Genomic DNA, 16351 nt, shown 5'->3' with positions numbered 1-16351 from the left:
GCACGTGGGCCCCTAAATGTAATTTTCCCTAAGTGTATTGACATTATTTGATCTGATTAGACGGCTTTTTGTAAATAAAGGAACAAGTGATGGGCACAAATGTAAATGCGAAAATTGGGTGGATATTAATTTGACTGTACTGCCTGCTAAGCGAGGACAGTGATTTCAGAGAGAATCACTATTCGTCCATCATACTCTCTTCGTTTGCTTCTCTGTATTCAAAAGGATCTTGGCAGAGACTTATCCATTCCTTTTCTCAAAAAACAAATATCTTTTCAACCCTTTAACATAATACTATCATTCTAATTATAAAAACTAATTAATTAATTTAAAGAGATTAAAAAAATAAATAAAGTTAGTTATTTATAATAGATAAATATTATCTTTTCTAAAATATTCTTACTAATCAAGTGTATTGGCTAAAATTATATTTATTAGAAGGACTATCTTGAAAAAATGTATAAATATGAGAGATAAAATCGATTGAGATTTTATATTTAGAATCAAAATAAAAGTTAAACAAGGTCTTATATTAAAGACCGGAAGTAGTATTTAAGTTAAAACCAAATCACAATTTTAAAAGTAATTTTATAATATATAAAATAAGTTTTATATTAATTTATGTGAAAGTTTTCGCAAAAAAAAAAAAAAAAATCTGCGCAAGTTCGTTTATATGTAATCAGAAAACACATAATTATTAGTATTTGATATGTACTGATTAGAGAATACATAAGAATTAATAATTTTATTCTGGCAAGGTAAGAATTAATAATTCTAAGACTATTATTAAGGACACAAACTTTAAAAAAATCATGTAACGGGGACATTAAGAAAAGATGTTATTTTGAAAAGTTTCATTGCTATGAAGTGTTGTGAAAAATAATCTCTTTAACATGTGAATGTGAATTTTAGAAAACTGGACAATCATTATGATTATTAAATATAACCATGATTTCAGGAACTTTTCAACACAAATTTTAAATTTACAAACACATGAGATGCATTTTTTTTAAAAAAAGTTGAGGAACATATAAAAGACATTTTTTTTGTAACATAGGAAGCTAAGGTAAGTTTGGTTCTGGAGCTAAATAGGGTTAGATGATATCTCATATAAAAATACTTACAGAACACCTATTTATTAGTTTCTTAATTAGTTTCTTGTAGGTTTATGGAAGAGACATTTGGGGGAATTACTATGAATTTTAAAAAAAATAATTACAACAAAAATTTTCATGACAAGTAGATAATTTTCACCACATTAAAACTTATTATTACAGACTATTCTATTCTCTTTTTAATAATTATATTTATTTTGACTTTAAAAATATTCTCTTAAGATGTTTTATTTTTTATTAGTATTTTTAAGGAGGTGTTTGGATATTATAAAAAGTATATTTTTGTAAACAGATAAATTTTTTTATATGTTTATTTTATATATTGCAAAATTATTTTTAAAAGTAAGGTTTATTTTCTGATCAAACATCCCTTTTAACATTTCAAGTGCATTGTTGTGGGAGAAAATTAATAAAATTAATGAAAAAGTAATGATGGGATGATCACATTCACAAATAAAGGGTATGGCAGAGTGTGTCAGGAAATGAGTAGTTTTGTGTTATTTAATGTGTTGGCAGTAATGTCTGAAAGCAAAAGGTTTTACTTTTGCCATCTTCATTTCTTTCCGTTCCTCCTCCTGCCCCTCTCTCTATCCTGTAGTACACTTTTTTCCCCCCAAAAAAACCCTTTAGCCTGAAGGTTTTGAGTTTGGTGAATTTTTTAACCATTTAAATCATATATAAGTAATAGAATAATAATGCTCAAATCTTATTTGATCATAATTAATATTAATCCACTCCTGTGCCATAAACAACTATTTGAGATTTCACTTTATAAATGGTGTCATAAACAACTTAATTTTTTTCCTGAATTTTGTTCTATTTATTAATTTCTAGATTTAGATAATGAGTCTAGAAACATCAGTTAGATTAATAAGCCCGTTTGAAACATTTTATAAATAGTTTACAAGCTGTTTTTTAATAGTGATTTACGGAATACGAAAAAATATGTGTGAAGAGTTTTATCTCAATTTATGTAATCTCTGCCAAACGAGGTCATTGTCGCGAAAGGTAGAGATTACATGTTTAAATCTTAGAGACTACTCCCTTGCCAGCCAAAGAGGATGAGGCCACGCACATCTATCACTCCTTGGATTTTATCTGGGTGAAGCCTTATACATTGAGCTACGCTTTTTTTTTTTTTGTTTAATTAATTTCTAGATTTACTGGGTTTTTAAGTTGTGTGTATGGTGATGAAACAATACATTTGTTTAATAAAAAGCGTAGGAAAATATTAAAATAAAAATGTAAAGCTGCAAAAGTGACATGAGCTCGCAGACTTGTGCTGGTTACCATTGTTCCATCTCAGGTGGTGACGGCAGAAAATTCTTTGCAGAGCTACTCTGCACTTTTCCGTATTTATTATTATTTCCCCTTCTTAAAAGTATTTCACAACATGAAAATAAATAAATAAATAAATAAATACATTTGCCCCTTGATTTTTTTTTAAATTGTTTAGTCTGGTTAAAAGCCTCAGACAAATTTCACCAATTTGACTCTTTTTTTTTAATAATGATTAGTAATAAAAAACATAAAAAAAGGTACAATTGAGGATCCAATGATATAAAAAGGGGCGGTAAAAGAGAAGAAGGTAAAAGTGATGTGGTCATACACGTGGGGTTATATGATGATGTTGCCAATAATGGTACTATTTTGGCTGGTACAGTGCGTACAGTTCAGAACAACATTCATAGCTTGCATGGTACCAAAATCCCCCTGCGTTGAATTTGATGCCTCGTTAAAATTAAGGATTAGAAGGTAATTTTCGTATAGGCAAATTTTTATTAAAAAAATAGTTTGACAATTTATTTGAATAATATATTAAAAAAATTAGTTTTAGAAATGTTCAAATCTTTAAAAAAATTGCCTCAGCTTTAACATGGCTTTTGATTCCAAGATTGCCCATAAAAACACCTTATTTAAAAAAAAAGATGACAAAAAATATTAAATTTTAAAATGATAAATATGTGATACTTATTATTTTTGTAATATTTTTTATTATTCTTGTAATGATTTTAATATGTCAATATTTATCAAAATTACTCATTTATTATTTTAAATCTTAACAGCTTTTTTTGTCATTTTCTCCTTAAAATGCATGAAAATACATTAGATTGCTCACCGATAATCTGCACGAAACTCAAAAGGAGTTGTAGTGTTCATAAATTATGAATAATATGCTTTTTCATAAATTTCATATTTTACATTGATATATATTGTATTTTAAATTTAACTGTGAATTGTGTACTTATATTCTTCATGTAAATCTAGAATTTGTGTTTTTACATAAAATAGGTATTTTATTATTGACAAAAATATGTCAAATAATATAGTAAACTTTCTTTTTCATGGCCATCTAAATGAATAAATAGAATTAAGGATCAAACTATTTGCACCAATATGAGAAATTTTATGAAATTACTACAACAATTTTATTTTTTTTAACTAAACGGATAGCTCAAGAGGTTAAAAAGCTCGAAATCATATTTAACATGCAAAGCAGGGTAGAAACAAGAAAAAAAAAATCACTATTTAGTTTCAAAAAATATAATTACCAAAAATTCTCATAGTTACTTACTTGTCATTCTAATTTTTTTGATAGTAATGCTCCCTCCAATCTTATTTATAAGTTTTAAATTTAGAGAGGAATATGTTCTATTTTATAAGTTTTAATTTGAGATTTATTTTAACATTTAATGCATTTTTTAAATTTGTTCTAAATTATTTATTCTCTTTTCTTGCCATAATCTCACATTTTTTCACACATTCTCTTTTATTATTTTTAGATCATATTTATAAACAAAACTATATTTTTAATATATTTATTATTTTAAACTAATTTAACAAATTATTTATTATTTGCAAATTGATCATTTGAATGAGTAGTTTTTTAGAGGCTCACCATTTAAATAGTTTTTTTAATATATTTTTTTAATAATGGAAGTGGCCCCAGCGCCAAATGCAGGGCTAGGCGCAGATTAAGCGCGTGGTTGTCACTCGTCAATTATACAGTTGACGGCCAAGTCAATTTGGCGCGGGGGCAAGTGAAATGTCCTCTTTATAGGTGGGGCCCACACGCTCGCAGCCGTACCTTATCCTGAAGGAGGTTTTCTAACATGTGGCCGGTCCCAGCCCACGTAGCAGTGAGCTCATCGTCCATCGTCATTTGTATAGGTCCCTAAATGTCTCTTCCTCTCCTTTTTGATTTTGAGGCCACGTAAGGATAAAACATTCCAACCCTCAAAGACCAAAATTATTGGGACATTTGGTAAAAAAATTTTGTTTAAAAATTTAATTAGCTAAGACTTAAATTTATATGCACGCAAGTATAATTCGTAAGTATAACATATTTTTCGCTGTATGTAAATGAATTCTATATTAATGATTGTTACATATTATTGATGATATGTTGCACACAGTTAAAGATATATTACACACACTCAAATTTATATTCTATTAATCAATTAAATTTTTTAATAAGAATTTTTAACCAAAAATTTCAAAATTATTTGCAGGTTCTGATGGATTTGATATTGATGTGAAATAGACAGAAATATCCCTTGTCACTTGAAGTATCATGCGTAAACAACTATAAAATTTGCACTTCTGGTGAGGTGAGGCTCAAAATTTGGATAATTAAATATCAGTTTCATCAAATGAATAATAATAAGGGGAAAATTTTCAATGAATAATGTAATGAGTATACCGATTTATTTAACCAGAGCAATGAATAACATTGGGAAAATTATCAATAGGTCATAACTTAGAAAATTATATACATATGTGTTTTCCGAATTTCATTTAACACTAATATGTCATTCAAAATTTAACATTGCAGGTTAGATTTGTAAATAATGAAACTCGACTTATAAAAAAATTAAATTGATAAATTTGACTGGCAAATTAGACAATTTTTGATTGGGTAGTTTAAAAAACGAAACTCTTTTTTTTAATATTAATTTAACAATTTGGTATTCCACATCTAAAATTGTTGTATCAAATTTAATTAAAACCGCAGCTTTTTATAGAATCATGTTTTGTGATTACTAATTCAATTAGATCCCCACATAAAATTAGAGTTAGTTTTAAATTTAAATTTATTATTTAGTTTTGCAAACAGCCGTTATCCCCCTTATTTACCCCTAAAAAGCACATATGAAACGAATTTCTAGCTGTTTGACTTTCTCACACCTCTCTCTTCTTTCTTTCCTCCTTTCCTTCTTTGTTAATTTCCTCACTTCTCTGCTGCTCATAATCATTCCTTTTGATAAAGTTGCTTTGTATTCATAAAGTAATCTTAAGATTATTTAATTGTTTGCCATAAATACTTACATAAATTAATTACACGTACAAATTAATGCAAATTAATCATGTATGCAGCTCACGTCCTAATTTTTTCCCTATGAACTCCTGGCTCTCAATGTCACTTTGAAGTTTGAATGTCACGTCAAAGGAAAAAAGAAAAACTCCCACTAGATGCTCTATAATTTATATGTGTGTGTTGTAAAATTAAAAAAAAAAACCAGGGATTGAGATGAGAGAGATGGAGAAGATATATAAGGGAGAATTGGAGAAGGAACACAGAGTAATCTCTTTTTTTTTTTTTGCTAAAGCATAAGTATCCTCTTATTGGAGGTAATCCTATTCCAGGCACTGTCGGGCACTAAATGTGGATACCTCTTCCAACGAAGATTCGAATCCTAGTTTGTTACATTGTGAAGGACTAACCACTTCTGCTAAATTCAACCCTCAGTGGTCAAAGTAATCTCTTATTCATTTCAAGTTTACAATCACTTAGTACATACCTACTATTTATAGGCTACAAAAGCTTAAATTCTTTTCAAGAGTTTATAACAATGAATAACTCTACATAATTGGAGGCTATGAGTATTAATCATAGAAAACTCCCAAGCTGGCATTTGGAGGCTATGAGTATTAATTATAAATACTTTCCGTTAGTTGGTCACAAAAAGTATTGATTAAAGAGGCTGTAAAAGTAAGAGATAATATAGGCCCATTGGAAAATGAAGACTTGATTTAGCCCATGATAATATTGGGCCATAAGCCCATTTTGTAAGCACCTCAGACACGGCGCAATTCGGTCAATGAATGTAAGCCGTGACGCGTCCGGTCCGGTCCGGTGGAATCCAAGACGAGAAAGACGACCATGGATCCTCAAGCTTTCTCCATGGTCCTGTTTTCTTCCAGTCGATCCTTTTCTCTCTCTTCGTCCATTCCTTCCTAAACTCGCACCTTACCCTAACCCTAAAAATATTCTTTGGAGATTTTACTCGCAGGAGGTTTTTGAAGAGGGGAGCACAGAGAGAGAGAGAGAGAGTGAGAGTGTGTGCGCGCGCGCCTGAGAGATGGAGACTCAGTACACTCTCTTCGACAGGCATCCCATCATCAAGTCTAAGACTCCCGCCGTTAAATGGGTTAAAGAATGGTACTATAGGTTTATTTGACAAATTGTTTTGTACGTTTTGTGCTGTTGATTTTTTTTTTTTGGCCAATTAACATATCATGTTGTTTAGGGGTTCGAAGTCTGAATCTTGTGGAAAAATCTCATCATATTTTCCCCATATTTTTTTTTTTCCATGTGCATATTTAGTTTCCATGTTTAACTCGACTTGAAAAGAGATGAAATAAAATGATGTTCATGGAGCTCAACTGAAATTTCTCAGTAGTTATTAGGTCACGAGAAACTGGGATGGGAATTGGATATTGAACTAGGAACTGGACATTTTTTCTTGTTCCAGATTGATTTTTTTTTCTTTTGCTTTTGACACCAGAAATTCTGGTGAATATATAGTTTATACCTGCCATTGTCGGTCAGTTTAGGCCACTATGCTATGCAGCTTCATAAGTTATCTTTGAGAAACAGATTGGATTTACTGTATCTCTGCAGACGGCATAAGTGATACACTCTTGGAGACATCTAAGGAAAAAAAAGGAATTTTATCTTGGAGTTCCGACAATTGGTCATATATTTCACCAAGGAGACAAATTGTCATTTTTTGGGCCAAACTTTAGATCACTTGATGAAAACTAAATCTCTCTATTAAGAAGAGAAAAAAAAACTAAATCCCTCATGTAACATTTTATTTTTAGTGGTGGTCGCAGGAAGAAGGAAAATTATGCAATATGTTAAAACATAGATAATGTAAATTATTGTATAACGTTCCATCTAGTGACCTCGTTTTTCTATCTTCAAAGTTCACAATATTTTAACACAAGGTTTTCAGACATCTGGGAGGCAGAGGAGTCACAGGGAAAAAAATAGAGAATTTACGATTTTTTTATTTTTCCTTTTGCAATTTTTTTACCCTATCTTTGTATGGTCTATATTATTCTTGTTGTCATGGTGCTTCAGCTTTTTTTCAATTTTCCTTAAGTTCTTTATTGCTCATTTGAGTTTGTCTAGCGTGCTAATGCTGAGAAAAAAATATACTTGCCTGCCAGGGTTCCCCAGGATGTTGTGGCCACTGGTGGGAAGTGCATGCTTTTCAGATGGGTAAGAGGTTTGTGCTCGTGCTACTTGGAAGACTTAGATGACTTCTTTGCTTACTCTTGATCCTATTTTGCTTATAGCTGATATATTAAATCTAAGCATGTCTTGCATCTGAAAAATCTCTATGTATTCCTTGATGACATGCTACGAATTTGTCTCATGTGACTGTTTCTTGATCCCATTTTGCTCATATTTGATATAGTAAGTCTAACCATGTTTTGCATCTAAAAAATCTCTATGTATTCCTTGATTACGTGCTATGAGTTTCTCACATGTGATTGTTGTCTTACTAAGGGTTCTGAGAGTGTCTCTTTGTTTTATTTTTCTTAGAGGATTCCTTAAAGGCCTTGAAGGATAAGGAAAAAGAACCATCAGTTCCTGAGCCAGAACCTGAGCCAACAACCGAAGTACTTTTTCTCTGCAGCTACGAAGGCTGTGGGAAAACTTTTATAGATGCTGGTGCTTTGAGAAAACATTCTCACATCCATGGAGAAAGACAATTTGTCTGTCACTATGAGGGTTGTGGAAAGGTGGTTTGCTTTTAATTATTATCCTTTTAAAATTGTGAACTCGCATGGGCACATATTGTAAGCCTGCATTTTTTTACCCTAATTCTTGGTCCGCATTTAAGCCAGCTGCAAAGCTGATTTTGTGTTCAATTAATATCTGGTGCATAGAGTATGTGTACCAAAGAATGATAAACCAATGTTAGGAAATATCAATCGGTTTTGTTTATCTTGTAATTTAATAAGAAAAAGACCCGTTGTATTGTACAGATTTTTGAAAAACAGTGAAATACTTTTTGGAAAACAATTACTTCCTTTTATAAAGGAAAAGAAGTTTTATTCATCTTTAGTTATGTCAAGTTATAAGCTTTATAGCATGTTACTGGTTTCATTTTTGTTATATTTTGGTTGATTTTATTCATATTTCAGACTGTCAGATCTACAATTAGCATTGTTACAAAAAATTCATTTTCTGTTGCAGAAATTTCTGGATAGTTCAAAGCTGAAAAGACATTTTCTCATCCATACTGGGGAAAGGGCTTATGTATGTCCCATTGAAGGCTGTGGTAAGGTAATAAATCTATCCATTGAAATTGTCTATTCTTATTTCTTCTAAGGACAGACTTTCCTGAGTTGGAATCAATTGTTCTGCTTCTTCATCTCTAGTGCCTGCTTATATGGATCTGTGACCTGATTCTAATTTGGTGCTTGCGAAATGTGAGATAGCTGCTCTATTTAATGACTTTGACATGAAGTTGATTTATGGTTCACAATATTTTGGCAGCGTGTATTTGTTTATTTATTTTTCAAATACATCTAAAAGTGTTGCAGTTCAAATCTTGTGACTAGATAAAGTATCCTTTTGTGAAAGTTCCCTGATTTATATTCTCTGTATTAGCCTTTCATGAGCTCCGATATTGTATATTGCTTCATATAAGGCCTTTATGCGAATGTTTTTGTGCCCATAACATCTTGTCACAACATGTATTTGCAGGCCTTCTCCCTCGATTTCAACCTAAAGTCTCACATGAAAACACATTCACATGAGAACTACCATGTCTGCAAATACCCAGATTGTGGGAAGAGATATGCTCATGAATACAAGCTTAAAAATCACATTGCAGCACACCATGAAAAGGTTGGGCTATCTCTTACTATTATTCCTCGACCATTGAATCCATACACAATAGCTTATGCTAATAATTGCATGTCTGGCTTTCTTCTTTTCTTTTTTCTTTTCAATTTTATTTGGCTAGTCATTAACATGACCCAATTATGCTCGATTTGTGTGTATCGTAGAATTGATACCTTTACAAGTGGATGGCATGATACTGTTATCAATGGTTACTTGCACAATTTATCTGCTTGGGTCTGGGTGAAAGGATTAATAAATGAGCCCAAGTCAACTGGATGGTATAAAGACAATTTTTTAAATATAAATCTCCTTGGATTATATAATGCTTGTTTGACATGACGTTAGGATCTTTCAAAAGTAGTTTTTTAACTGTGCTTTACGGAATATGAAGTCAGTATGTGAGAAAGGGCTTGTCTTAGTTTACGTAAATAAATGCTTTTGTGTGGGAATGTGATCCCAACCAAGTACATAGTTGATATTTAAGGCCTTTTTGTACTGTTAGTTTCAATTTTTTTTGCAAGATAGATTTTGGCAGGGTCATAATGTGGACACAAAAAATATCCAACTCTAATTTACTTTTGGAAATTGTATGGATGTGGGGATTAAATGAGAATGGGGCTGAGTTCTAAATTTGTTGCCCACATGGGCCTGAGTATGATGATGCATCCAGTTCTTCTGTTTGGGGCTAGGCAGGATCTAGAGTGCCCTGGTGCCTTGTTTAGTAGGGAGCCAAACTGATCTGCTATATTCAAAATCACTTTTTATTTTATTTTTAGTTTTAATTCTGTTTCTATATCTTCACATTCCATGTGTCAAGCTGGTTTAGTCCCTATACGATACTCATGATCGTTCCTCCTGCAAGATGTGGATGTTAAAAACTATGACTGCTCCAGTTTTGGATGAAGTTAAGCATGTAGAAACGTTGAATTATACAAGAGATTTCGGAACAATAAAATTTTCATTTTTGTTCTTACAGAATGGATCTGTAGATCCCAATGGGACAAAGTATAATACTCCACCTGCCGAGAAGCCGACAAAAGCTGCGAAACCTTCTGGGGGTGCTTATGCTTCTGCATCGTCTGATCGTCCGTTTGTTTGTCCTTATGAAGGGTGTGAAAAGGCCTATATCCATGAATATAAACTTAAACTCCATTTGAAGAGGGAGCATCCTGGGCATGGTGATGAAAATGTTGCAGAGAATGCTCAGGCTAATAACAATGCTGACAACGAATTAGATGAAGCAAGCGATCAAGATGCCTATGGTGGCAAAAGGTCAAATGGTAGGATTCAGAAGCAAAGTAAGGCCAAACCAAACTTGAAGTTGCCTCCAACAAAAATTGCCCGGCGCAAAGCAACGTCAACACCCTCTTCTGTAACCCCTATGAAGGTGATTAAGAAACCTTGGCCGGTGAAAGAAGAAAACTACGAGGAAGAAGACAGTGAAGAAACAGAGGAAGATCGAGACAACGTTGAAGATGGTTGGAGATATGCAGGAAACAACGAGGATGATGATGAAGAAACAGAATACGAAGACTGAACTTAGGTGGTCTTTTGTGAAACATTTTTTTTCATTGTCATTTTTACCTTTCTAAGTTTCACTATTTGCTCCTGGCGTGGGTAATCTATTGTATGCCCTGTATATTTTTGGAGCAGTAATATAATATGGTTTTCCTGTTGATCCCAGTATCTTTGTGTAGCTTAATTCTATAACTGTTTTTTTTTTTTTTTGAGGGCGCTCTTCCGCTTTACTCTAATTAATGTGTTCCGTGTTTGATGTAGACCAACAGCACTCAATCCAAAGCCACCTGTTACTTTCTCTAGTTGTATATATGAGTTTCAAATAACTGAATCATATTTAACAACTAACAGTTAGAATTAGTTAAAATTAGTAAATAAGTCAGAAATGTATTTTTTTTTTCTTTCAAATTTATTTATTAAGAGAGTAAATGAGAGGGGCAATAAATAAAAATAATGATAAAAGAGAATATATGAGGGTAATATTAATTAGAGACAGGGAATCCTAAATACAATCAACTAAAGGAAAAATAGGTAAAAAAGTAATAAATGCTTAGACAAGCTAAAAAATGAAGTTTTTATTTTGGACCGGACTTTTCTCCAAAAGCGAAGCTTATATATAGGATTAGAATAATGATGGACATTCTTAATTTTTGGACATTATAACACGTATATATTTTTGAGATCAATACTAGTACTCAACCCATAAGTTAAATAAGTGGTACTTGAGTCTAACAGAAATGGTTAATTTCCTACATAAGAATTAATAGAGGTGTTTTGAACATAATTGTCTATAAAAAAAATATTACCTGTCCCCAGTGAAAAAAAAAAAATTAATGGTTTAACAAATCTCTTATAGAAGGTCACACATTCTTGTAAGGCGATGATGCTATTCTAAAATAGCAACTTACAAAATATGAGGGTTGCTGACTTCATCTTTTGGCATGGGGTAGCTTGCCTTGTGCTTATCTTCCAGCTAGTTTACACAAGGAGAACTTGTATTGCGATCTTTACTTGTTTTTCTTCTAATTATTTTTTTATTGGCTATATGATAAGGGTTTAAACCTTGCTTTAATCACCTGAGCTAGTTTGTTAAGATTAAAAAAAGTGATTGTGACAAGTTAAACGATAAACAACCATAAGTTAGATTAGTTAAGAAAATCTGTTTTCAACTCATTCTAACAACTTAGTACATTTTAAGAAAGTGATTATTTTCAAAACCTAATCTAATTATCTCATGAAAATAAGCTTTTGCAGGTATGGTTTTATTATGTTTGCCTTGTCAAAATTGTTTTTTACCCCTTTAATCTTGAACAATTTGGTCTAGGATTAAGTTTTATTGAGCACCTGAAGTGTTTTCATATAACATTTTAAAACATTTTATGTTGCAATTCTAATTTTAAAAGTATTTTTTTGGGAGTAATTTTGCCCTTGAAGTACTTTTTTAAGAGCATTTTTAATTCCGGCGTTAACTTCCAAAAAAAAAAATCCTTTAAGTGAATATGCATCCAACACCAAAAAATATTTTTTGGTAGCACTTAACCTGCCAAAGTAATTTTTTGGTGTAATTTTTTTGTTAAAATATTTTCTGAGTTAAGTTTTTTTATCACTTGTTTTTCACATATTTTCAGTATTCATCTTCTATATTTTTGGTAACCTCCACTAACATTTTTTAATAATAAGTTTTTAAAATTTTTCACTAGTAGGCTTAAATATTTTTTTTACAATTATCTTTCATATTTTTAATTATTTAAAGTTGAGTAAAAACTAAAAAATTTTAATTTAAGGGTTGAATGTCAAACCTTCTCATTGTTCTATGTTGTTTTTTGTAATTAAATTCTTTGAAAATCAAATCTCATGAGTTGAATACAGATAGGAGTATGACTCCTTTATCTATGTACTTCAACAACCTTTCCATAAATTAAACTTTTTTAGGTCAACTTAAAAAAATATTAATTATGCATTTAAAAATCTTTTCTTACAGCTATCTGCTGATTAAGTAGTCAACTTTAAAAAAAAATCAACTATGTTTTTAAAATTCTATGTCTCCCACAACTTTTTTCTTCTTTTTTTACTTTGCTTCCACAAGTTTTTTTTTTTTTAAATATCAACTCATTAAGTGAACCTCTCTGGTAAAAAATGAATCTCAATAGTCAGTATTTTCATTCAGTGACTGAGCATTGAACCTTTGATCATGTTCTTTGTATAGTTCTTTTTTTTCCCCGTTTTGTTCTGTTATTGCTCCACCAAACGCTCCCTAATGATCCATGAACCTAATACTTTTAGGGGGTGTTTAGTAACCTCTAAACCATAGTTTTAGAAGCACTTTTCCATAAAACGAGACAAATTCCTCCACATATTTATTTCGTAAACTGTAAAAGCACTTCTGAAACCATGGTTTGGTTTTTATCCAAACACCCCCTTAATCGTTTTATCTAATAGTTGTATAAACTGAAAATGAATCCTATATAAACTATGGTGATGAAGTCTTCACTTTATAAAATGTATGAGAATTTGATAAAATATGAGATATACGTCTTATTACTGCACTCTTTTCTTTTTTCATCTCTCTCTAATGTACCAACCATCTTTACAAGGTCAACAGATTCGTCATATTGCATTTTGTCGTTTCGTAATTGAATTCTTTTAAAGTCATATCTCTCACATTAAATTTAGATTCTTTGAAGTGAAAAATTATGGATGTATCATGACTTATTGTTTACATGCATGCATCTTCAATTACTTTTTATTCAAGGGGGAAAAAATAGAGAAGTTTAGGTATAGAGGGGAAGAAGGTAAGAACAATACATACCAAAATTAATGTATAGAATTTTCTTGAACTATTGACTCACTTTATATATTCTTTTAAATATTCAAATTTAAAAATCAATTGCTACAAATTTTTAAATTTACACAAACTCCCTAGATAGGAAAATTCGTTAATTTACCAGTAAGATATGAACAGAGACATTATGAGCTGCTTAGAAGGTAGGACTTATCAGTAAGATATGAACAGAGGATGAAGGGCTAAGGTTTTGATTGCTATGGACTCTCGTGCTTGTTATGGGGATCCTTTTATAGAATTTTTTTTTGACCAGAGATAGTTTTATAGAATTGTCGTACTCGTTTGTGTGCAGACTGTATTCAGATACGTAACGCAAGGTTAAAAAATGAGTTAAACGTGGAAAATAACACTTTGTGGAATGAAACATCCACTTCAATTATATATTTATTTTTCCTAGAATAGAACAAGAACATAAAGTAATCATGGAACCGAAAATGATGGGCTAAAGGTTGCATTCTGAATGGTAAGAAACAAATGCGAAGCGAGATTGGTTCATTTTCATTTTGTGATAATATATTATATAATACTACTTTCGGTCTTTAATATAACATTTAGTTGACTAATTTGAGTAGATTAAGAAAATTAGTTAAGTCAGTTATTTGTAATAAATAGTTGTTATCTTTTTTCAAATATCCTTGTTAATTAACTGTATTAGTTAAAACTACCATTATTACAGAGACTATCTTAAAAAAATAAATAAATATGAAAGATAAAATTAATTGGGGTCTTATATTTATGATCAACATAAAAATCAAGCATGCTCTTATATTAAGAATCAGAGGTATTATGATAATTCTTAGTATACTAAATATAATAGCCATTAAAGGCAGATGTTTTGTTTTTGTTTTAAATATAAAATTTTAATCTAATTTATCTTTTAAATTTATAATTTCTTTTTCAAATTTTATTGATTATTCATGTTAAGGGCGTTTTTTTTAAATTAAGAGGATAATCTCCAATACAAATTAGGCATTATGCGAAGCAAAAATACTGCCCGTCTTTGATAATTAGGCATCTTTTTATGTCAAACGAAGCGTTATTTTTCAATTAATAATTTTAAATATCTATATTTCTATATAATATATATAATTTGTATAAAACTACCTTACTCATCTCAAATACTCAACCTACTTCACGTTTTGCATGAATTTGTTTTTTAGTATCATCATCACCACTACCACCGCCATGATGAAGATGTTGGTATATTTTGATCCTGAAACTTTAAATTTGGAGTTTCCTTACGGTGCACGTTTCTATAACGGATCATAATAGTCAACAAAATGAAGGCACTACAATAAAAGAGCTTCCATAAATCGGGCTGCCTTAATCCCAAGAAAACCCTAACGCATCTAACTCATGTCAAGTTTGGATCAAACTATTGAATTGAAAATTAAATCGCTCAAGACAATCGTTTAAGAGTTAATAGTTACTTCGAGATCAACTTACAATTCGGTCATTTAAGATAATACTACCTTCGGTCCTTAATATAAGGCTTTGTTTAATTTTTATTTTGGTCCTAAATATAAAACCCCAATCCATTTTGTTCTTATATTTATGTATTTTCTCCAAGGTAGTCCTTCTAATAATGATAGTTCTAACCAATACATTTGATTAGCAATGATATTTTAAAAAAAACAACACTTATTTATTACAAATAATTAACTTAATTTTTTCTCTTAATCTCCTCAAATTAGTAAACCAACTTTTATAATTAGGACTGGAGGTAGTATAGTTTAATTAAAATATACAAAAACATTACTTCTCTGGTCTTATTTATAAGGTACTTCTAATATATTTCACACAGACCAAGAAAAACTTTAAAATACATTAACTCTCCATTAAAATATAACAATTTTCTAATTTTATCTATATTTAATATATACACATTTCAAAAGAGATAACTACCTACATTACTGATAACTTACGGCAACTTTTTTCTTCTTTTTTTTTTCTTTGCTTCCACAAGTTTTTTTTTTCTTTATATCAACTCATTAAGTGAACTTCTCTGGTAAAAAATGAATCTCAATAGTCAATATTTTCACTCGGTGACTGAGCATTGAACCTTTGACCATGTTCTTTGTATAGTTCTTTTTCCCCCCCCATTTTGTTCAGTTATTGCTCCACCAAATACTCCCTAATGATCCACGAACCTAATACTTTTAATCGTTTTATCTAGTAGTTGTATAAAGTGAAAATGAATCCTATATAAACTATGGTGATGAAGTCTTCACTTTATAAAATGTATGAGAATTTGAATAAGATACGAGGTATATGTCTTATAATTACACTCTTTTCTTTCTCCATCTCCTCTCTAAATGTATCGACCATCTTTACAACGTCAACGGATTTGTCATATTGCATTTTGTCGTTTCATGATTGAATTCTTTTAAAGTCATATCTCTCACATTAAATTTAGATTCTTTGAAGTGAAAAATTATGGATGTATCATGACTTATTGTTTACATGCATGCATCTTCAATTATTTTTTATTTAAAGGAAAAAAAAGTAGAAAAGTTTAGGTATAGAGGGGAAGAAGGTAAGAACAATACATAACAAAATTAATGTATAGAATTTTCTTGAACTATTGACTCACTTTATATATTCTTTTAAATATTCAAATTTAAAAATCAATTGCTACAAATTTTTAAATTTACACAAACTCCCTAGATAGGAAAATTCGTTAATTTACCAGTAAAAAATTAGTTTCTTTACAACTGAAGCCATAAT

At 30.5% G+C, this 16351-nt stretch overlaps 1 protein-coding gene across 3 annotated transcripts; it reads left to right on the top strand.

The window, feature by feature from the left end:
• Nucleotides 1-6301: 6301 nt before the first annotated feature.
• On the top strand, nt 6302-10947 carry LOC114712883 (zinc finger transcription factor YY1-like). 3 transcript variants are annotated; one of them, XM_028897444.1, is made up of 7 exons: nt 6436-6449; nt 6479-6558; nt 7575-7626; nt 7954-8153; nt 8611-8700; nt 9124-9267; nt 10241-10947. In XM_028897444.1, exons 2-7 carry the CDS (start codon nt 6556-6558, stop codon nt 10799-10801), a joined length of 1050 nt encoding a protein of 349 aa, XP_028753277.1. In that variant the 5' UTR covers nt 6436-6449; nt 6479-6555; the 3' UTR covers nt 10802-10947. The 3 variants fall into 3 exon arrangements, with proteins under 3 accessions (XP_028753275.1, XP_028753277.1, XP_028753276.1); XM_028897443.1 differs by having other exon boundaries at nt 6442-6449; nt 7575-7633; XM_028897442.1 differs by having other exon boundaries at nt 6302-6558; nt 7575-7633.
• Nucleotides 10948-16351: the final 5404 nt, after the last annotated feature.

This window comes from Neltuma alba, unplaced genomic scaffold, assembly GCF_004799145.2.
Source record: "Neltuma alba isolate B1F8T4 unplaced genomic scaffold, ASM479914v2 tig00011398_pilon, whole genome shotgun sequence".
NCBI lineage: Eukaryota > Viridiplantae > Streptophyta > Magnoliopsida > Fabales > Fabaceae > Neltuma > Neltuma alba.
The sequence above is the reverse complement of the archived record's forward strand: the minus strand, read 5'-3'. Positions and strand labels throughout refer to the sequence as shown.

Coding starts and splice junctions, on each gene's coding strand:
- LOC114712883 (XM_028897442.1), top strand. CDS start 6,479: ATGGAGACTCAGTACACTCTCTTCGACAGGCATCCCATCATCAAGTCT. Junction 8,154..8,610: donor ACTATGAGGGTTGTGGAAAG/GTGGTTTGCTTT, acceptor TTTCTGTTGCAG/AAATTTCTGGATAGTTCAAA. Junction 9,268..10,240: donor TTGCAGCACACCATGAAAAG/GTTGGGCTATCT, acceptor TTGTTCTTACAG/AATGGATCTGTAGATCCCAA.